The 17,816-nt window shown below is 48.3% G+C and overlaps 1 protein-coding gene across 3 annotated transcripts in view; it reads right to left on the bottom strand.

Annotated features, from left to right (window-relative positions):
* GSG1L (GSG1 like) overlaps window positions 1-15,928 on the bottom strand; it is a 56,816-nt gene extending 40,888 nt beyond the window's left edge. For all 3 annotated transcript variants that reach the window (XR_004061137.1, XM_030958145.1, XM_030958144.1), the window contains exon 1: window positions 15,206-15,928. Coding sequence is in view for 2 of the 3 variants with exons in the window: in XM_030958145.1 (XP_030814005.1) it covers window positions 15,206-15,506 (301 nt within the window). In the remaining variant the exon portion in view is untranslated. The remainder of the gene's footprint in view (window positions 1-15,205) is intronic.
* Between the last annotated feature and the right edge of the window lie 1,888 nt (window positions 15,929-17,816).

Genomic DNA, 17,816 nt, shown 5'->3' with positions numbered 1-17,816 from the left:
AAGCCCAGCTCCCCCCAGGTTCTTTACTTTAGGTTCCTGACCAAGAAATCCAGACAAGTAAATGGACTATGACTATGAAAGATACTAAGGTGTACGTAGAAAACATTCTCATCCAGAGCCTCTGAATTTAAGGGTATGAGGTTTTTCAGGAATTTTATTGACATAAAATCAAGGGAATATAGGGAGAGTGACCTCTAGATTTGGACTTGATATAAGCAGATTAAGCAGGATTTTTCATTCTAGCCATATGGATATGTGGTTTGGCTCTGGTTTTTGTGGTTTCTTTTGTCAGATGTAAGTTATTACTTTTATCACAGTTTTATTTGAACCTGACTTCAAGCTGTCTCGGTGATCATGCCTCACTTGTGTTACAGTGAATTCAAGGCCCTGTTACTGGAAACTTTAACAAATACCTGGCTCTCCAGAATGTTATCCCAAGAAAGGCAAAGAGGAATGGCCTTTGCTACTGGAAAAACTGCACAGGCTGCTCTGAGAGCTGGTGGTGCCTTTCAGCCACCTGGCAGGGGACAGAGTTACCAGTGTTTGGCTGCAGGAGAGAGGAGAGGGTGGTCACAGGCTGCTGGGAGGAATGAGCACCCCCTTCCTCCCTCCCACTCAGCTTGTCCAGAACACCATCTCTCCCCGTGGTGAGACCTCCAGTTTAAATATCATGGACAGAAAGTGCTGGAATGTCCAGAAAAAGTCCTCTAGGAGCCATAGCAAAAAGAATGGAGACAGAGAAGAGCCTGACACCACCTCACTTTCAATGACTGATTGTGCTTGGCTTGCTGCTGAAGGTCACAGTAGGAGCTGCACAAGCAGTTCCTGACTCTTCCCTTTGTTGTTCCTGCTGCTGGAGCGCTGGAAAACCCTCTTCCATTTTCAATGGTAGCCACTGGTGGTATTTATAAAACACAGTCACACTTGCACATGCAGACATGCATCTCGCTGAGAACTGAAGATGTCAGCAGTGCTTTCACTGTTCCTCTTAGGATTTATTCTAAGTTATTTTTGGGTATCTTGTATAACTGATCTCTTAAGCCCTCTTAAGTTTAATTTTAGACTTGGCAGAGTTTATCCTGCTGTGCTGTCCTTTTCCAGATGCATCTTCTCCCCATAACCAGGCTCCTGGAGAGTCTTTAGAGAATATACAAAAGACTGTTCAGAGGAGCAACAAGAAGAGTCTCTGGGATTCATCCCCTGAGAGCCCTGCCCTCCCCTGTTTGTGGCTGTGATCCTGACAGGGAAGAAAGCCAAGGAGTGACCTCTCCTGCTCTTCACTCAAGCAGAAAGAAGAGGTGGGACCTGGCTGGAATTCTCTGCACTTGCACACTGGAGCAGTGGCCATGAGCAGTGCACATGGGGCTGAGAGGAGCTCAGCAGTGATAGGGAGCTGCTGGAGGCTGAGCAGAGAGGGCTGACCAGCACCTGAGCAGCCATGGGCAAAGCACTTTGCACCAGCTTCTTCTAAGGCTTCCTGAGGGTGAGGTAAAAACATCACCTGTGCAAATCCTTGCAAACACACTCCTCCTAATCACCCTGACCCTGCAGGGGCTCTGCTGTGCTTCTGCTGGCTTTCCCAAGGAGGGGACATCCCAAGGAGGGGACATGTCACAGGGATCTGCAGGACTGGGGGATAGCAAGAGTCCGAAGTTTATCTGTGGCTAGTCAATCCTAATTAATTAATCAAATTCTGTATATGTGCATGTCTATGAGTGTTTGTAATTTGCTGTGGAATTTCAAGCTGGAGCAGCCAGAGAGTGGGAGGAGACACATCTGGAAAGACTGAGCTGGTGGGTGGGGAAGAGTCTTGAGGCTGTGTGGGTAACAGATGCAGAGCTCATGAAAATATCTGAGGGACCACCAGTGGGATGTCCCCATGAATCTGCAGTGGGAACAGGTGGAGGTGTTCCAGCAGGATCTGCAGAGATGGGCAGGCAGAGGAGGAAGAGGAGCGAGTTTGGTGCTCTGAGGGTCTGTGTGGTCACAGACATCAGTGTCAGGCTTGCACACGTATGTGTGTGTGTCCAGCCTGGATGGGAAGGGCCCAGCAGCAAACAGGTGAAGGAAAAGGAATTCCCTGGGGTTTCATTAAGATTCCTGGGATCATGCTCAGCATCCTCTCAGACAAACTCTGTGGGACTTCCCCATCCCATGCAGCTGGGGAAGCTCCCTCAGCTCTGCAGGGTGAATGCTTCCCAGCTCCAGGGCAGTGTGTGCTGAAGAAAGCTCAGCTTTGGGATGCTGTGTGGTGTTGGGGAACAGAGGAAGGTGTGGATTTGATCCATCAGTGGCAGGACACAGAGGAAGTTGTGGCAGTACTAGGAGATGATCTCTATGTCTTACTTGCATAGATGGAGACAAAGTCCCAGTGATACATGTCAGAGGTTTGTTAGGGAAGACAATTTGGATCAATTCTGCCTCGAGTACAGGCAAACCCATTCGTGGGGTTGTTTTTGCTCAGGGACCAGGTTGCACATGGTGGATAATGCAAAAAGATGGAAGAACACGATGTGTACCTCGGGGAGATCTGATTGTTGGGTGAGACCTATGTGTAAATATCACTGTTTGCTGAATGTTACTGCCATTGTCTGTGTATAGCTGTGTATTGGATGTACAATGTATGTGTTTGTTGAGTTAGAATTTATATTAGTTTTAGTAGTAAGCTGACGATATGGGGATAAGGGGTGGAATGTCCTAGGTTGACTATATGATGCTTTTATCCCAAATCATCTCGTTCTGTTTATGCTGAATAATAAGTTTTGCACCTTTAAGCCTTGTTCCAGAGAGTGAAGGGGGGAGAGAAGAAGCAGCAGTTTGTTTTCAGACACTGCACTCACTCCTCCACATTCCTGCTCCTGGACTGTGCTGTCTCCAGATGGACAGACAGCGGGACAGAGCTCTCGTTTGCTTTTAGTTAGTTTTAGCTAGCTGAGGCAAAGAAGTTCCCTGGACTGTGGGGGTTTTTCCCCCTTTTTTTTGGACCTGTTTAAACCTGCTCTGGACTGAACACCAGAGGAGCAGCTCGCATCTGTGGCCCACTGGGCTGAGTCTGGGCTGTGGCGTTTCCAGCACCAGAGGGACTGATAAGGGACTGATAAGAGACTGAGTAGGCCTCCTCCTCCTCCTCCTCCTTGCTCACAACATGCTGGGGAGTCCTGAGCTCCCAACTTTTCCAAGCCTGTGCACGTTCTCATGATGGATACTGCCTCCCATGTGCAGAGTCAGACCCTTGAGGGGGAAGCAGCAGGCTGTGCAGGGCAGGCCCTTGAGGAAGAAGCAGCAGGCCGTGCAGGGCAGGCCCTTGAGGAGGAAGCAGAAGGCTGTGCAGGGCAGACCCTTTGAAGGAGAAGCAGAAGGCTGTGCAGGGCAGGCCCTTGAGGAAGAAGCAGCAGGCTGTGCAGGGCAGGCCCTTGAGGAAGAAGCAGCAGGCCGTGCAGGGCAGGCCCTTGAGGAGGAAGCAGAAGGCTGTGCAGGGCAGGCCTGCCGGGGCAGAGCTGTGTTGGGGCAGGGAGGGGAGGGGGCACTGCTGGCAAGGGCTGCACAGGCTGGAGGGGTCACCCATGGTGGGTGGGTGAGTCCCCAGACACCTCCCTTTCCCTGCAAAGTGGAGGAGCTCCATCACCTGCCCCACTGAAGGGTCAGTGTCACACACACAGGGCCAGCTGGGACTCTGCTGGAGGCAAATCCTCACATCAAGGCAGAGCTCAGAATTCAGCTCCTCTCTAGCCTAAAGAAAGTCCAAGTTCCCCCAGGTTCAACCCTGCCAGAAAATCGAGACAAACAGGTCCTAAAGAACCATCAGGTCTCATGGTTTGCTGGCTCCAGGGCCCTGCCCTGCCCACCTTGTGGGTACATCACACATGCCTGGCTGGGGCTTCCTCCCTGGAATTCCTGGAATTCCTGCTGGGCCTGTGGAATTAGAGAGCTGCATAGGGCAGCTGAAAGCAGGTCTGGGTGCACAGAAATTGGGTCTGAACTCCAGCACACAGATGTTCATCCAAGCCCTGAGTGCCCTCTGCCTTCAAGCCTTTGGGAGACCCACACTCTACTTCTTCTTCCACCTTAAAGGTGTGATTTGTTTTCTCCTCAGAACCTCACCCAGCCTAGGAGCCTGGTGGTTTAGGCTGGAAATAAGGAAGAGGGCAGAAAAAACACCAAAAAAGCACTTCAAGACAATATTCTGTTTCTAACATGGCTGTTGTCATAGCAAAGAGCAGAATTTGATGTTCTGGGTCCTGCTTATTGGTCCTGCATTCCTGAGTTCTTTCCTCTCTGAGCCAGGGGAAAATGCCTGATTAGTAATGACAGCAGCAAAATAAAAACAACCCTGAAAAATACTACTTTGTATGTCTTGCAATGACACGGTTTGAAAATATTCAAGTTAAATAAATTGACTTAAAAGAAATCTGGTACTTCTGGCTGAACTCTGTTATAGCTCTGCTTTTCATCTCGTGAAAAAAAAGAAGAAAGAAAAGCTGTCTGTATCCACTTACTCTGCATAAAATTTTACGAGTTCAAGAGTGCAGTTATGATGGAAATTTAAATGATGAAATTTCTTTTAAACAACATTCCCTTTTAGTAACACCCTGGCTCCCAGCCTACGACAGACAAGGTCCCCTTTTTTTCCTACTAGGCCCTAGCACATCTTTATCTCTCCAATTATATCTGGAGTCATGTGATTCTGATGAGATCCCACATCATCTACTGAGAGTAAAATCATTGTATTTGTCTAAAAAAAGATATAACCCTCAAGGGATCCCAGCCTAGACGAGGCTGAGGACTCTAACACAACTTCAGTGAAAAAAAGTGCTACATGAGGGAAAATACAGGTTAATAGGCTCACTCAAAGTGAGTTGGATCAGGTTAATTACCAACTGAAATATGCAAACTTTGTTTAAAGTCGTCTCAGAGCACTTAATTGACTTTTTTTTCCCCTAACGAAAAATTGAGTGTTAATCAGTAAAATCAACATTTTCCAGTTCACCCTGTTGATTTTGCTGGAGCGATATTTTCTTCTGGAAAATAAACAAGCTCACACAGAATTGCATAAAAATATGTCTTGAACTACGCAGATAATTATTTTCTCTTCCTCTGACAGCTGCCACTCATTGCTGCTGCCCATCAACATTTCTTCTACCTCTAAATATCTTGAGAATTTGCCCAATTTCTCAGGGATTACTCACAGTCTGTATTGCCTTTGGGATTGCTTTTAAACCTGAATGTTGTGCTGCTGTTCTCCTTCAGCAAACCCAACCCCTTCCAACTTCCTACGTCTCCAAGTGGGAAAATGCAAAGCTTCCCACTTTTCCATTTCAGGCGCGGTGCACTTCTCCTCAGTTTGCACATTCCCGAAGGAATGTTGCTAATTTTACCCCTGAGGTCCCATTCCCACGGTGGGGTTCCCTCCTGGGGGGTTGGAGCAGGGAAGGGCTGTGCAGGGCAGGGAGTGTGGGCAGAGCTGGGAATGCTGGTGCTGCTGCCTGGGACTATGCCATGGCAACTGCTTCTTCCAGGCTGCAACTCTCCCTGATGTGAAAAATCTTCCCCAGCATCTCAAAGCAAACATCTCCACGGGCTGCTCTCAAATCATGTCTAATTGAAAGCCAGCCAAGTCACAAGATTCAGCTGATTATCTTGGTAAGACCTGGAGGATGTATACACACATCCATCATTTGGAGAGCTGGGAAGGAGGTTGGGTTTCCAAGTGATTGTGAAAATCGGGGGAACAGCAGTGCTGAGAGAGGTTTTCAATGATTTTGGTGTCAAATTAGAGCTGACTTCATTAAATCAAGGAGCTCTGAGTTGATTTAAGCTTTTGAAGCTGTACAATGGGAAGGGGAGGGTTTCACCTGCTCATCCCAGGGGTGACACACTGTGCTGACCCATAGCCAATGTAAATATGCCAAAGTAAAGTAGATATTGGCAGTCCAGGATCCCTGATACACCCAGAAAGCTGGGAAAGACAAACCCCAATGCTCTTCACAGAGATGTAGCTGCTGTATGTCCCTCACTGTATGAAGTCTTTCCTTCTCCCATCCTCCTGTGCCTGCCCTGGCTACTCTTTGGGTTGAGATTTCCTGTTTTTCCAGGCAGGAACACCTGGCTTGGGGTATGGAAACAGGTAACTTTAACCTTTTCTCCATGAGTTTTAAAGGAAGTGAACTGCAGCACACTGGAAATTAATATCCAGTTTTGGAAATCAAGTGAAAAAGTTGTGCTTGCATTTCCTGTTGTGAACCTCATTCCCAGGCATGTACCCAATAAATTTAAAACAAATTTCTCACTATTGTTTTTTGTCTGCCTGGGCGATGCACAATGAAATCATGCTGAATGATGAAGTTTTTTGGTCTTGCCAAACCTAGTGAGTCTAAGCATGGTGAAATGTCTCTACCTCTCATTTGATTTTCCACATTGTGAGCATGGTTTGAGCCCTTTTTGTAGCCAAATGGAAGGTGGAACACAGGCAGGTGGATTTTGGTTGCCTGTGACTAGAAACATGCAGAAACAAGCCATGTCATTCCACAGTAATTACATCTGCTTCTTATTGCTCACTGGCTTTTGTATTCCTTCCTAAGCTAGATCAGCAAAGGCTGATATTGCCTTTTGGTTTAGCAGCAAGAACACTGATGTCACACCAATTTGTGACTCACAGAGGGTCCTGGTTTCAGCAGCCCTATTCCCTGCCATCCTGGTTTCAGCAGGGACAGAGTCCATTTGGTTCCTGCAGCAGGCACAGGGCTGAGTGTTGGTTTAGGATGAGAACAGTGCTGATAACACAGAGGTGCTTTGGGCGTTGCTGAGCAGGGCTTGCCCAGATCAAGGGCTTTGCAATGCCTCATGCTCTGCCACTCAGGAGGTGCACAAAAAGTGGGAGGGGGCATGGCCAGGACAGCTGACCTGAGCTGGCCAGGGAGATATTCCAGACCTTAGAATGTGATGCTCAGTGTGTAAACTGGGCAGAGTTTGCTGGGAGCTGCCAGTCACTGCTTTGGGCTGGGCTGGGCAGCAGTGAGCAGCTGCACTGTGCAACACTTTTTGGGAGGTTTTAGTCCTTTCTCACCCCTTTTCTATTTTTTATTACTTGTTGTTGTATTTTATTTATTAAGCTGTTCTTATCTCAACCGACTGTTGTTGCCTTTCTCTGGCTCTCCTCCCCAGCCCTCTGGGGCAGGAGTGAGTGAGGGGCTGAGCAGCACTTAATTATCAGTTGTTGAATCACAACAAAGTGTACATCCCAATTGTAAGATCTGCCAGTCAGCCAGTTCTCCTAACCCCCCATAAGGAAAGTTTTAACATCAGGATTGAGTCTGGTGTAATTTAAAACCCACGGGGGTACCACAGTCATTGATCTTCCATCCCTTATGCATTTCCTCAGCCCTGAAAGCATCTGTTCATATTTTGCACTGACACTCAGGTAAGGCATCTCAGTTCCCTTTGAAATCTGGGACCTGTGTGTTAATCTTCCAGCACTTTGAAGTTTATCCCATTTACAAGGAGCCACCAGAACTCCTCAGATGTTTCCTTTAAGGCTACTGGGTTAAATGGCTGAGAACAGACACATCCAAACACTCATGAGGAACAGTAACATATCTAATAAGGAGTAGTTAGCTGCCTGGTCCCTTACTTTGCTCTGTTATGAGGCTCAGCCTGCAGGGACTTTATGTCCATGTTTTATGGATGATAGATGTTCACACAGCTAGTCTGCCCAGCAGGTTCAGGAGGACCTAAAATCCAAAACTCCCAGAGCACCGCAGACACAAAATATCCCCAACATGCTATAAAAACCTGAATGTCTGCAATAAAGCAATCACCAGCACAGAAATCACAGCTATCATGTACCACAGGAAGGGAGCAAGAGTCCTCGTGAGGAACACGAATAAATCTGTAAATTCCTATGGTCAGACCTATCTCATCCTGAAAGCAAAATACCAGGGATTTGTTAGGAGGAGTTCACAAGTGCTTTTCTGCAATGGATCCTTCCCGTGCTGTTAAGGAAGGCAAAAATTTGTTACTCTCCCTGATATCTAGCCTGAGGGAGATTTCCCTTCTGATCCCAAATTAGATCATCAGTTTAATGTTCAGTGCATGAGCAGCCATACCAATTAGATCCTGAGCAGCTGGAATAATGTCAGCAGTGGCAGAGCAGCCTCCTCACACACTGCCTCCACCTGGAGCCAGTTTCTGCTGCTTCAGATGAGACAAGGCATTAAAACCTCCAGAAAACGTGATGGGCACCCAGTCAGCAGCTATTTTTTCCTTGGCTCCCACTGGTGCCCAGCAGCTCCCCCGGGGCAGGGATGTCACAGAGCAGGCACTGAGGCAAGAAGGCTCCTTCCAGACCTCCTAAAACACCAACACATCAGCTATGCAGGACTCACTCCAAGCTTCCTCATGCCAGAAACACTCCTCTTCTCTCCTGCAGCTCTGCCTGGCACTTTGGAAGGCTCCATTTCAGCCCCTGGGTTTCCTTTGCTCACACTGCCCTCTGTGGAGGTGAGGTCCAGACACACTCTGCAGGAACCTGTCCTTGGATTGACACATTTTTCCCCCCTCAATTATGAATTATTTAAGTAATTTTATTTTCTTTATCCATACATGTGTAAGTTATCACTACATCCCCTCTAGCTCTTCAGTCTGTTACCCTACAGAACACCAGCTTTCTTTTCTTGAAGGAGATTCTCTTCTCCTTAACTAGCTTGGAAATCCCACTGCACCTATTTCACCTTCCCCTTTTTCTTACCATACCCATGCACCATGGCGTTTACAAAACACACTGGTGTTGCCTGTGGTGCTGATTTTTCCCTAGAATAATCTCTTTTTTTATGCTCCCAGCCCCCAAAGACAAACACCGGCCCCCAACTTGGTTCTTCTCTTCCCCCTGCAATTGGCACCTACCTGTGACCTCACAGAGCTTTAGGCCTTGGCATCTGGTGCTTTTAACCTTCTTTAAAATGTAATGCTGCTCTTACAACTCTATCAGGCCAGCTCACATTTTCAGTTATGCAGAAAAATCTCTCCTCTGTAATGCCAATATTCCCAGATTTCGTGTGGCATGTACGTAAGAGGCGCATTCAAAGCAGGATTATTCTCTTCAAATTAAAACTTCTGTGTTGGGAATTGCAAGGTCTTAGACAGATTCTCTTTTGGCCAATGAGGCAAACACTTAATCCCAGGGCTCAGCTGATCCCACAGGAGGAGCAGTGTAACCTCCCAAGGAGTGCTCCTCTGTAATGAGGATGTTGATCAGTCTGGGCATAGACACCTGCATTTGCTGATGGTCACGGGCTGGCTGCAGGATTCATCTCGCCTTTATTTCTTTAGATGACACAAATTGTATCCTCAGCTCCTTTTTTTTCCTTGATTTCTAATCCCAGAAATAACAGAATCAGTTCCAAAAGCAAATTTGAGGACAGCTAGAAACATCTGGCCTCCATTGGGATAATTCTCCCTTTTGTATTACTTGCCACAGTCTCCTTGTAAGACTGTTCTTTAGTCAGTTTACAATCTATTTATCCCAATGATAATCAATAAAGTGAATCTGCAACACAGGTTGATGCAAAAGGTCTCTCTGCTCCACTGTCTTTGTGTTGTCTGCAGTGACAGATATTTAGGGAAGCCAGTGACAGATATTTAGGGAAGAACAAAGGGGTGGGCACAGGGTGATTCTGCTCCTGTGCTCCCCTTGTCACACCAGAACTGCAGCAACACTTTGGGGATTGCTCTAAGATCATCCTGTCAGTGACAGGAATGGAGGTTTGCTCTCTGGATCCATGCAATTCCCAATTTTGGCCTTTTCAACATTCCCTGGCAGGGATCTCTGCAGGAAGGAGTATTTATTTTTTCTCTGTTATGCCTTTTTGTTCTGGAATCATGGAAGCAGTCAATGGTGTGTGTTGTCTGAGCTCTGTCATTGTCACTTGATCCCCACCAATGGGACATCTCTGTGCCCTGGGCATTCTGTCCAGCCTGGAGCTCAGGCTGTTCAGTGTGGAGCCTGCCTGCCTCTCCCTCTGTTCTCCCCATCCTTCCCACTCTCTGCAGCTCTTCTGGAAAGAATTTTCACTGGAAATTCCACCAAATCTTTTTTTGCAAATCCACAGAGACTGAGTCTAATCCATTACCCTTGTCTGAGAAGTGATTCATCTTGGTAAATGATTTACCTTTAATAAACCCCTACCTTTGATAAAACCTATTTGTGGCCATGAAATGAGTGCTTTCTCAGAAAACTGTCCTAAAATCCCTGGGTCAAGTGGCCTGTACAATTTTTTTTCCACTTTTCTTTAAAATACTGATGTACAGATTCTTCTAACCCTGCATTTTCATGTACCAATTATTTCAACATCCTCAGATGGAGATTATCCTAGCCCCCTGGGTTCAGTTCCTCTAGCACTGGAAATTTTATCTTTAATACAGAGCTCTACCTCCTCCATTCCTTTTACCACTCTTTCCTTCCTAACAATTTAGAACCAGCAATTTTTACATTCCAGTCATGCGAATAAACCTGCCAGGTTTCAGTCATGCCAATTATATTGTATTTCTCATAATCCAGCAAGAATTCCCAAGTCCTCTTGCTTTTAATTATATACTCACAAGGTACTTCTGCCCAGCCCCTCTCTGGCAGCCACCTGTGGTGAATCACTGTGATGTGTGATTATCACAGGGGCGGGGGACAGAGGTGCTGCAGAACCACTCTGCAGCTGGGAAAGGCAAGAGCAACTTCTGCTGTTTATGGCACAGATTTACTCATTTCTGCAGGAGAAACTCCACTCTGCAGCTGGGAAAGGCAAGAGCAACTTCTGTGTTTTACTCATTTCTGCAGGAGAAACTCCACTCTGCAACTGGGAAAGCTGGGGCAAGTTCTGGTGTTTATGGCACGCACAGATTTACTCAATTCTACAGGAGAGACCCCTCTCCCTCTCTGGCTCCTACTCAAGCACATTCAGAGCCCACACCTGTGACCCGTTTTGATTTTTACATCCAATCTAAATTCCACTCTCCCATTTCCTCCTTCAGGAGTAACAGGTGGCATAGAGCACACAAAAGGCTACAGGCCCCTTGCCCTCCAAAAAATTCAATCCAGACCCACAAAACAAGCCATGCATACCCATTCCTACTCTTCTGATTTCTGGGGAGCATGGTGAGCATCCGTGTTTATTTAATGGGACAGTACTGCTAAAATGCAGCTGGGCAGCTGCTATTCCCTCTAGCTGTGGATGTTAATACTGAGCTTGTCTGTTCACTGGCAACTAAAGCAAGGTCTGAGTTCATGGGTTTTTCTATGAACATCAAAGCAAACACACAATTGAGCAAAACTGGCTGACTTCTCATTGCTTCCCAGCAACTCAAGCTACTTCCTACTCTCAAACTCCCCTTTAGAATTTGATATGCCACCTTGCCTACTTAATGTGCTAATTTTTTCGTGGCGTGTGTGTTCTTGAGTCATGGAATCCACAGCAGGTTCACCACTGCTGCTGTCAGTGCAGCACTGTTGTGGTGCCTTGTGAGGTGCCCAAGCACAGACTCTGTGTGTGCAACAAGATACGTGCCCAAAGTCACATTTAAAAAGAAATTAAAGGCTGGTGAGCTTGGCTCTGAGGCATCTGGCCCTGGCCAAGGAGTTCAGAGCCCAGGAGGAGGCCCTAAGTGCAGTCTGGGAGGGCATGCCATGAGCAGCTCAATCTGCAGAGCTTTATCCTCATCACCTTCTGAGGTTGGGTGTGTTGCTCCTACAGAAGGCACCTCCACCTGTGTGGCATCCCAAGCACTGAACCCACCCTGAAAGGGAGAACCTCTTTCTGCTAGATGGGATTCAGCACACTTTTGAGTCAGAAATTGTGCTAAATAATTACAGGACTCCCCCAGCAATGAAATAGAAATGCTCCAGTCCCTCTTTTCCCAGAGGGGATTACAATTACATTTCTCAGGTGCAAAATGCTTTTTGAATTCTTGAGCTGTCCTAGACATGCTGGATAAAAATAAACTCTAGATTCACAAATTATTTCAGAAATAATCACAGCATTCAATCTCTGTTAGAGCTGTCAGGGGAAAGCAGAAACTGGCACCAAGAGGCAGGCACGCTCCACTGGGCTCTGCACAAAGTGGATGGCATGCTGCTCGCACCTCAGCCTCTGGAATCTAAATGCACATTGCAGATAAACAGGGACAAGGAGAAGACACTCAGAAATGTGTTTGCTTGCTGCTTAAATGTCATTTTAAGGTGTGACTGAGTCCCAGCCTCTCCAGCCCACTGGAAACCCTGGAATGCTGCTCCCATCAGCCTGCTGGGAGCTGCTTCTGTTGGCACTACAAGAGCTGCTGTGTTGCAGCTGCACCAGTGCAGGGAGCAGAAAGTTTTGACAGTGTGGCTGGAGGAGAGAGAAATCAAAAGCCTGGTGGCTGGAGGAAGAATGTGGCTCATAGCTGTGGAAGTTTGGAGGCTCTGGAGAGTTTTGGCAGTGCCATGATCACACAGAGAGTTCCTGGCATTCACCTGTGCCTGGTGGGATCCAGCACAGACCCACAGGGATCATCAAATCCAGCTCCTGGCCCTGCACAGACACCCCAACAATCCCACCCTGTGCCTGAGGGTGCTGTGCAGACACTCCTGGAGCTCTGGCAGCCTCCAGGAGTGTCTGGGACCAGTACCTTGGGCAGCCTGTTCCAGTGCCCAAACACCCTCTGGGGAAAGAACCTTTTCCCAATATCCAACCTAAACCCGCCCTGACACAACTTGAGGCCATTCCCTTGGGTCCTGTCACAGAAGAGACCAGTGCCTGACCTTCCTCTTCCCCTCATGAGGCAGGTACAGACTGTGACGAGGTCTCCTCTCACTTTGCCTAAATTCAGACATCAGTGAGTCAGGGAGGAATCGGGATGGGATGGGATGGGAGCTGTGGGAATGGTGCTGACCATGGGCTCTGGCCATATGTTCTGCTGACAAAGTGTGAGGCTGGGAGTGACTGGGGAAGGGACTTTGCCTGGAGCAAGGCTGCTGCTGCAGTCACTTCAGAGTGCTGCTGGTAGAGCTTTAAGAAAGATGCTATTGACAGTGCATATCTGAGCTGGGGACTTGGACTAATTGAAGACACCACTATATAACAGAATTAATGCAATTAATTACAATTTAAACACACACCCATGACCCTGTGACTTGTGATGCCTGCAGGACTGGGCTCAGCAGGTGTGCTGAGGGTGGGGGATGAGCCTCTGGGGTGGATTCTTCACAGGGAGCTGGAGTGGGGCTGTGTCTGTGTAAGCACAGCCTTGTGCCTCAGGGCCCTGCAGCTCAGATAAAATGATCATCAGTCAGGCTGCAAGAGGCCATGACAACACTCTGACAGTCTGGCATTCCAAACCCATCAGTCTGAGTGAAAAGCTGTCGGGTATTTTATGTTGGCACTATTAGGGACAAATTTAGACCCGTGTCCATTACATTGTTCCTGTCCTTCCCAGGAGAAGATATGGTAAATCTGAAAGAGGCAGCTGTCTGTCTAAGCCAGTATATCCCTGTACCTGCCTGGGTTATTTCCAAAGGTTGGTCACTCCTAGTCTGATAACTGAAGAGTTTCAGATAAGAGGAAACACTGACTGAGCTGCTGTGGGGGTGTGGGGAAGGAGAAGCAGCCCCTTCTCTCCTGCTCTCACCATAACTTTTTAAAGCTGGCTTCCAGCTCTCTCCTGAAATCACCCACTACAGCACAGCTTTGTTTACCCAGTACAGAATAGATCTCTGTGTTTCTCTTCTCCCACAGATAACTCACTTTTCTGAGTGGGCTAGAGTCACACAGTTACAACTTATCTCACACATAAATCTGGACTTGGAAGGATTTCAGTATGTGCCAGAAATATGGGCATCCTTGATCATGCCAACACCAGCTAAAATGCTCAAAAAGCCAGAGAGTCTTAGGCTGCTCACTCAGGCTGCTGTGGCCTAAGCTGATTCCCAAATCAGTAAGACAAATCAGCTTTTTTCTGTGTTTTTCTTTCTAACATCAAGAGTGTTGCTTTGGTGCTCTCATTTCAGCCTGGAGCCGTTGCAGTCCCAAGGCTGGAGTTCATGAACTTTCCTTTTTTAACATTAAATTGAGTTTTAATAAGCAAATAATTCTGCAAGTACTCTCCTCAAAACCACCAGGGAGAATACACAACCCCTTGGGATGAAACAGGCTGAGAGCACTTCCCCAGGTTTGCCCCATTTAATAGTACATCCTCACAGAGAATTCTATCAATTTTACCAGAATTCTACCCTAAACTTCCCATTACCAGAGAGGCTGTGTTTTCAGAGAGTAACATATCAATGGTTAACTGTTCCTCTCTCTCAGCAGTGAAGGACCAACTCTCTGATCTACTCCTAGGGCAGTGGCAGGATGGGATGGGATGGGAACAGCCCAGTGAGGAACAAGTATCACCACCCATCATCTCCTACTGAGTCACATCTGTAAACTCTATTTTTCAGTTACACAATCTAGAAAAGAGCTCTTTCAAAAGCAGAGTGTGGATGTTAGCTCTAGCAGACAGCTCTGGGAGCAGGGGCTGTCAGTTTGCATCTGCTGAGACTCAAACCGGTCCCAGGGCAGCTGCCTGCCGTCCACCCTCCAGTGTTTTATTCCTTGGGAAGTGCCAGGCTACAGCAGAGGAAATGAATGCACTGATAAGCTGGAGAGATGTCTTTTTGAGTTCTTCCCAGCAAGTCAATGGCTGAGCAGGGAACAGAAATGAGCTTTCTTGTGCCCAGTTGAGCCCTTTAACTGCATTTCTCTGCTCAATAACCACACACCCCAGGGAGGGCTGGCGGGCGGTCATTCACTTCAGGCAGAGCAGAAAACAGGCAAAAGCTGGTAAAACCCGTGACCTTTGTGCTCTCCCTGCCCCTCAGCCCGCTGTCCCGGGGATGGCTGCCGTGGGATGTCTGTCGGAGCTGCCGGAGCAGCGCCGTGCGCTCGGGAGCGCTGCCCGCCCGGGGCTGCAGTGCCCGCCCGGCGGCACTCGCTGCTGCTCCGGGGCTCGGCTGGAGAGCTCAGAGCCTGCAGCAGCCAGCAGGTAAACAAGCGAACCCCTGCTCCCGCAGGAAACAGGTTGCTTTTCCACAAAGAACTGTTAAACCCCTGCCTCTCTCTGCTCTAAGGTACGGCTTGCCCGTCGCTTATCGCGCCGAGGCGAACACAAAGCAACGCAGGCTGGGAGGAAGTTGTTTTATACTTACCAGCAGCATTGATATTTTCCTCACAGGAGTACCAGATCCCAGTGTGGAAATACCTGAAAAGGAAGCGGTCATCTCCCGTCTCCCAGCTGTAATGAACCACATTCTGGTTCGTCTCATTTGCAGTCTCATTCCCGCCGTAGTTGAGGCAGTTTGTCTTCTTCTCTTTCCCACAGCTCGGCTTGGGGACCCTCTGTGTGCCCTCACACCAGTGGGTCGTGATAAAAGCTGTTGTAGAGAAGAGGAGAGCCATCAGATTCAGACTCACTGCTAGCAGGGCTCTGCATCTTCGATTTGTCTTCATGGTAAATCCGCCCTCCCTCCCCCTCCTGCTGAGAGAAGAAGTCAAAGGGGTTTGTTTTATTTGGGAGGGGGGGGTGGGTTTCAAAGCCTCTCACGATTCAGAATCCAGTTGTCCAGGCATCAAAACTCTCAGCTTCTTCCAATCTGCTGCTGAAGCGGTGAAGGAAGCTCTGCAGCCAGACTCCCATTCTTCCCCTTGACTTGAAACCCTGCCTTTGTTGGTTAGAGGAGCAGCTGCCGGCGCGGCAGCGGGGCCGATCCCTCGCAGCCGCGGAGCTTCAGCGCGCTGAGGGCAGCGGAGCGGCTCTGCCTGCCGAGGAGCCCCAGAGGCGAGTGAACATCTGCTCGGCCACCGCACATCATCCTCCCGAGGGGCTCCGCAGCCTCCTCCGCCGGGAGACACCTGCAGGCTGCCAGGCTCGCTGTGCCCTGCTCCCGTAGGATGGGCAGGAGCAGGCAGGGACAGCTGCCACCCGCTGCCACCCGCTGCCACCGCCGTGCCCGGCACGGCTCCGAGCCCACTGCAGCACAGCCGGCCTGCGGGAGGCGTCACGTCTCAGTCCCGACAAGAATTAGTATTATTATTATTAATGTTGTTATTATGTGGAGCTGCGAAAGGCATTTTTCGTGTACCCCGAGGTAGAGATTCGTCCAGGAGGAGGAGGAGGGGTGGAGTGGTACTTTAGCATTTCTGCTCTGAGCTAGAGAGGAGTAAATCCCGGGCTTGATTCTGCTTTCGGCATATTGGTGCAAATCTCTTTCTTCAGAGGCTTTCTCTGGCAGCCCCCGAGGAATTTAGATTTGAAAGTGTGTGATGTGTGAAACCCACATGTTTCACAACACCAAGCAGAGCCCCTTGCCCAGGCTTTCATTCCCAGACCCTGCTCTTGCAGATGTTTTGGTTGAAGTGAATCGGGAGGAAATTTTGTAGGTCCTACTTTGTGCAGACGGACAGAGTTAATTAGAGCACATCCCGGGCTTTATTCACCACATGGCAGTGCTGAGAGCAGGGAGCAGTTAATACTCAATATCCCATTTCCAAATAGAAGTGCATGGTCCTCTCACGATGTCCAGCTGGCTCATAGAGTTTCTGACCCTCCTGCACATTGCTCAGAGCTCTCTGCTGAGTGCCCTGAGGAGCAGAGCACCTGGGGGTGGTGGAGGCACAACCCATGAGACCCTCTGTCCAGCACTGAGGTCGCCACACTTGTCACACAATAAGTTTCTGTCACTTGGTGGATGGACACATTTTTCTGCGAAGAAGCTGTTTGTGCCTTCTGAGTGGGGTTTCCTTCCAGCCTAGTTTGGACTCCTTGCAGGGGCCTCTCAGAGCAGCCCAGCAGTGGCTTTCCCTGGAAATATCCACTATTGGAAATATCCAATAGCCTGGAAATACCCATGTAGCCAAGCAGGCTCACACTGACAGACAGGACAGTGCCCATGAACCCACAGGCAGAGCGGCTGCTATGCTTTGCTGATAGGACATGGGGGGCAGCTCCTCCAGGTCCTTGAGAAAGCCAAGGAGGATGAGGTGAAATTTGTCCTCAAGGCTTCCAGGACCTGTTCCTGCCTTCCTGATGCCCCTTACAGGTAGCCACAGAACTCATGGCTCTTTTTGGTGCCTGTCCCAAATGTCTGAGCCCAAGTGTTGACGAGATTTCCCACTATTTCTACACTCACTTGGCTTTGGTCATTTTTTGTTATAAATAAACTGGAAAGATAATAGAAAACTTTTGTGAGAAAACTCACAGGGCTCTGTGAGAACAATTGTGATGGCAGCTCTGCGAGTTTGATGAAATAACTTTGTACCCAAAGGCTTTGCCTTGCCCATTCCTGCGTGTGCCTGATGGGTGCCACCTCCTCAGTGCCAGGTTTTTCCCTGTGCTCTGCACTAGCAGAGTGCCTCTCCTTGTCCTGTTGGACTTGCAGAGCACCTCTTCCCATCCCAGCCCTTGCAGCCAAATAATCAGCATTCTTTCCTTGCTTTTAATTGCATGCAAGAAATTGAGGTGATAGCTATTCAGAGGACCACGGGATTATTATTTCAATTATTTTTATGTTTAGGACATTTACTCAGTAATGCATTTGTGCTGGTCCTGTATTTCTCAGGGTTATCCACTTGCTAACAGGAATAAACAAAGCACTTGAAACTTTGACAGAAAGCCTTCACAAGATAGCTGGTGCTGTTCTTCAGGACTGTCTTTCAAGTGGCTGCCAGCATCTGAATCATCACACTTCTCCAAGTGTGAATATAGGTCTTTACAGCTCTTTTCTCACAAATTCTCTCTATCTATTGCCCTGTGAATTGTGT

This window comes from Camarhynchus parvulus, chromosome 14 (assembly GCF_901933205.1).
Source record: "Camarhynchus parvulus chromosome 14, STF_HiC, whole genome shotgun sequence".
In the NCBI taxonomy this organism is placed as follows: domain Eukaryota; kingdom Metazoa; phylum Chordata; class Aves; order Passeriformes; family Thraupidae; genus Camarhynchus; species Camarhynchus parvulus.
This window is presented reverse-complemented; position numbering and strand designations above follow the sequence as displayed.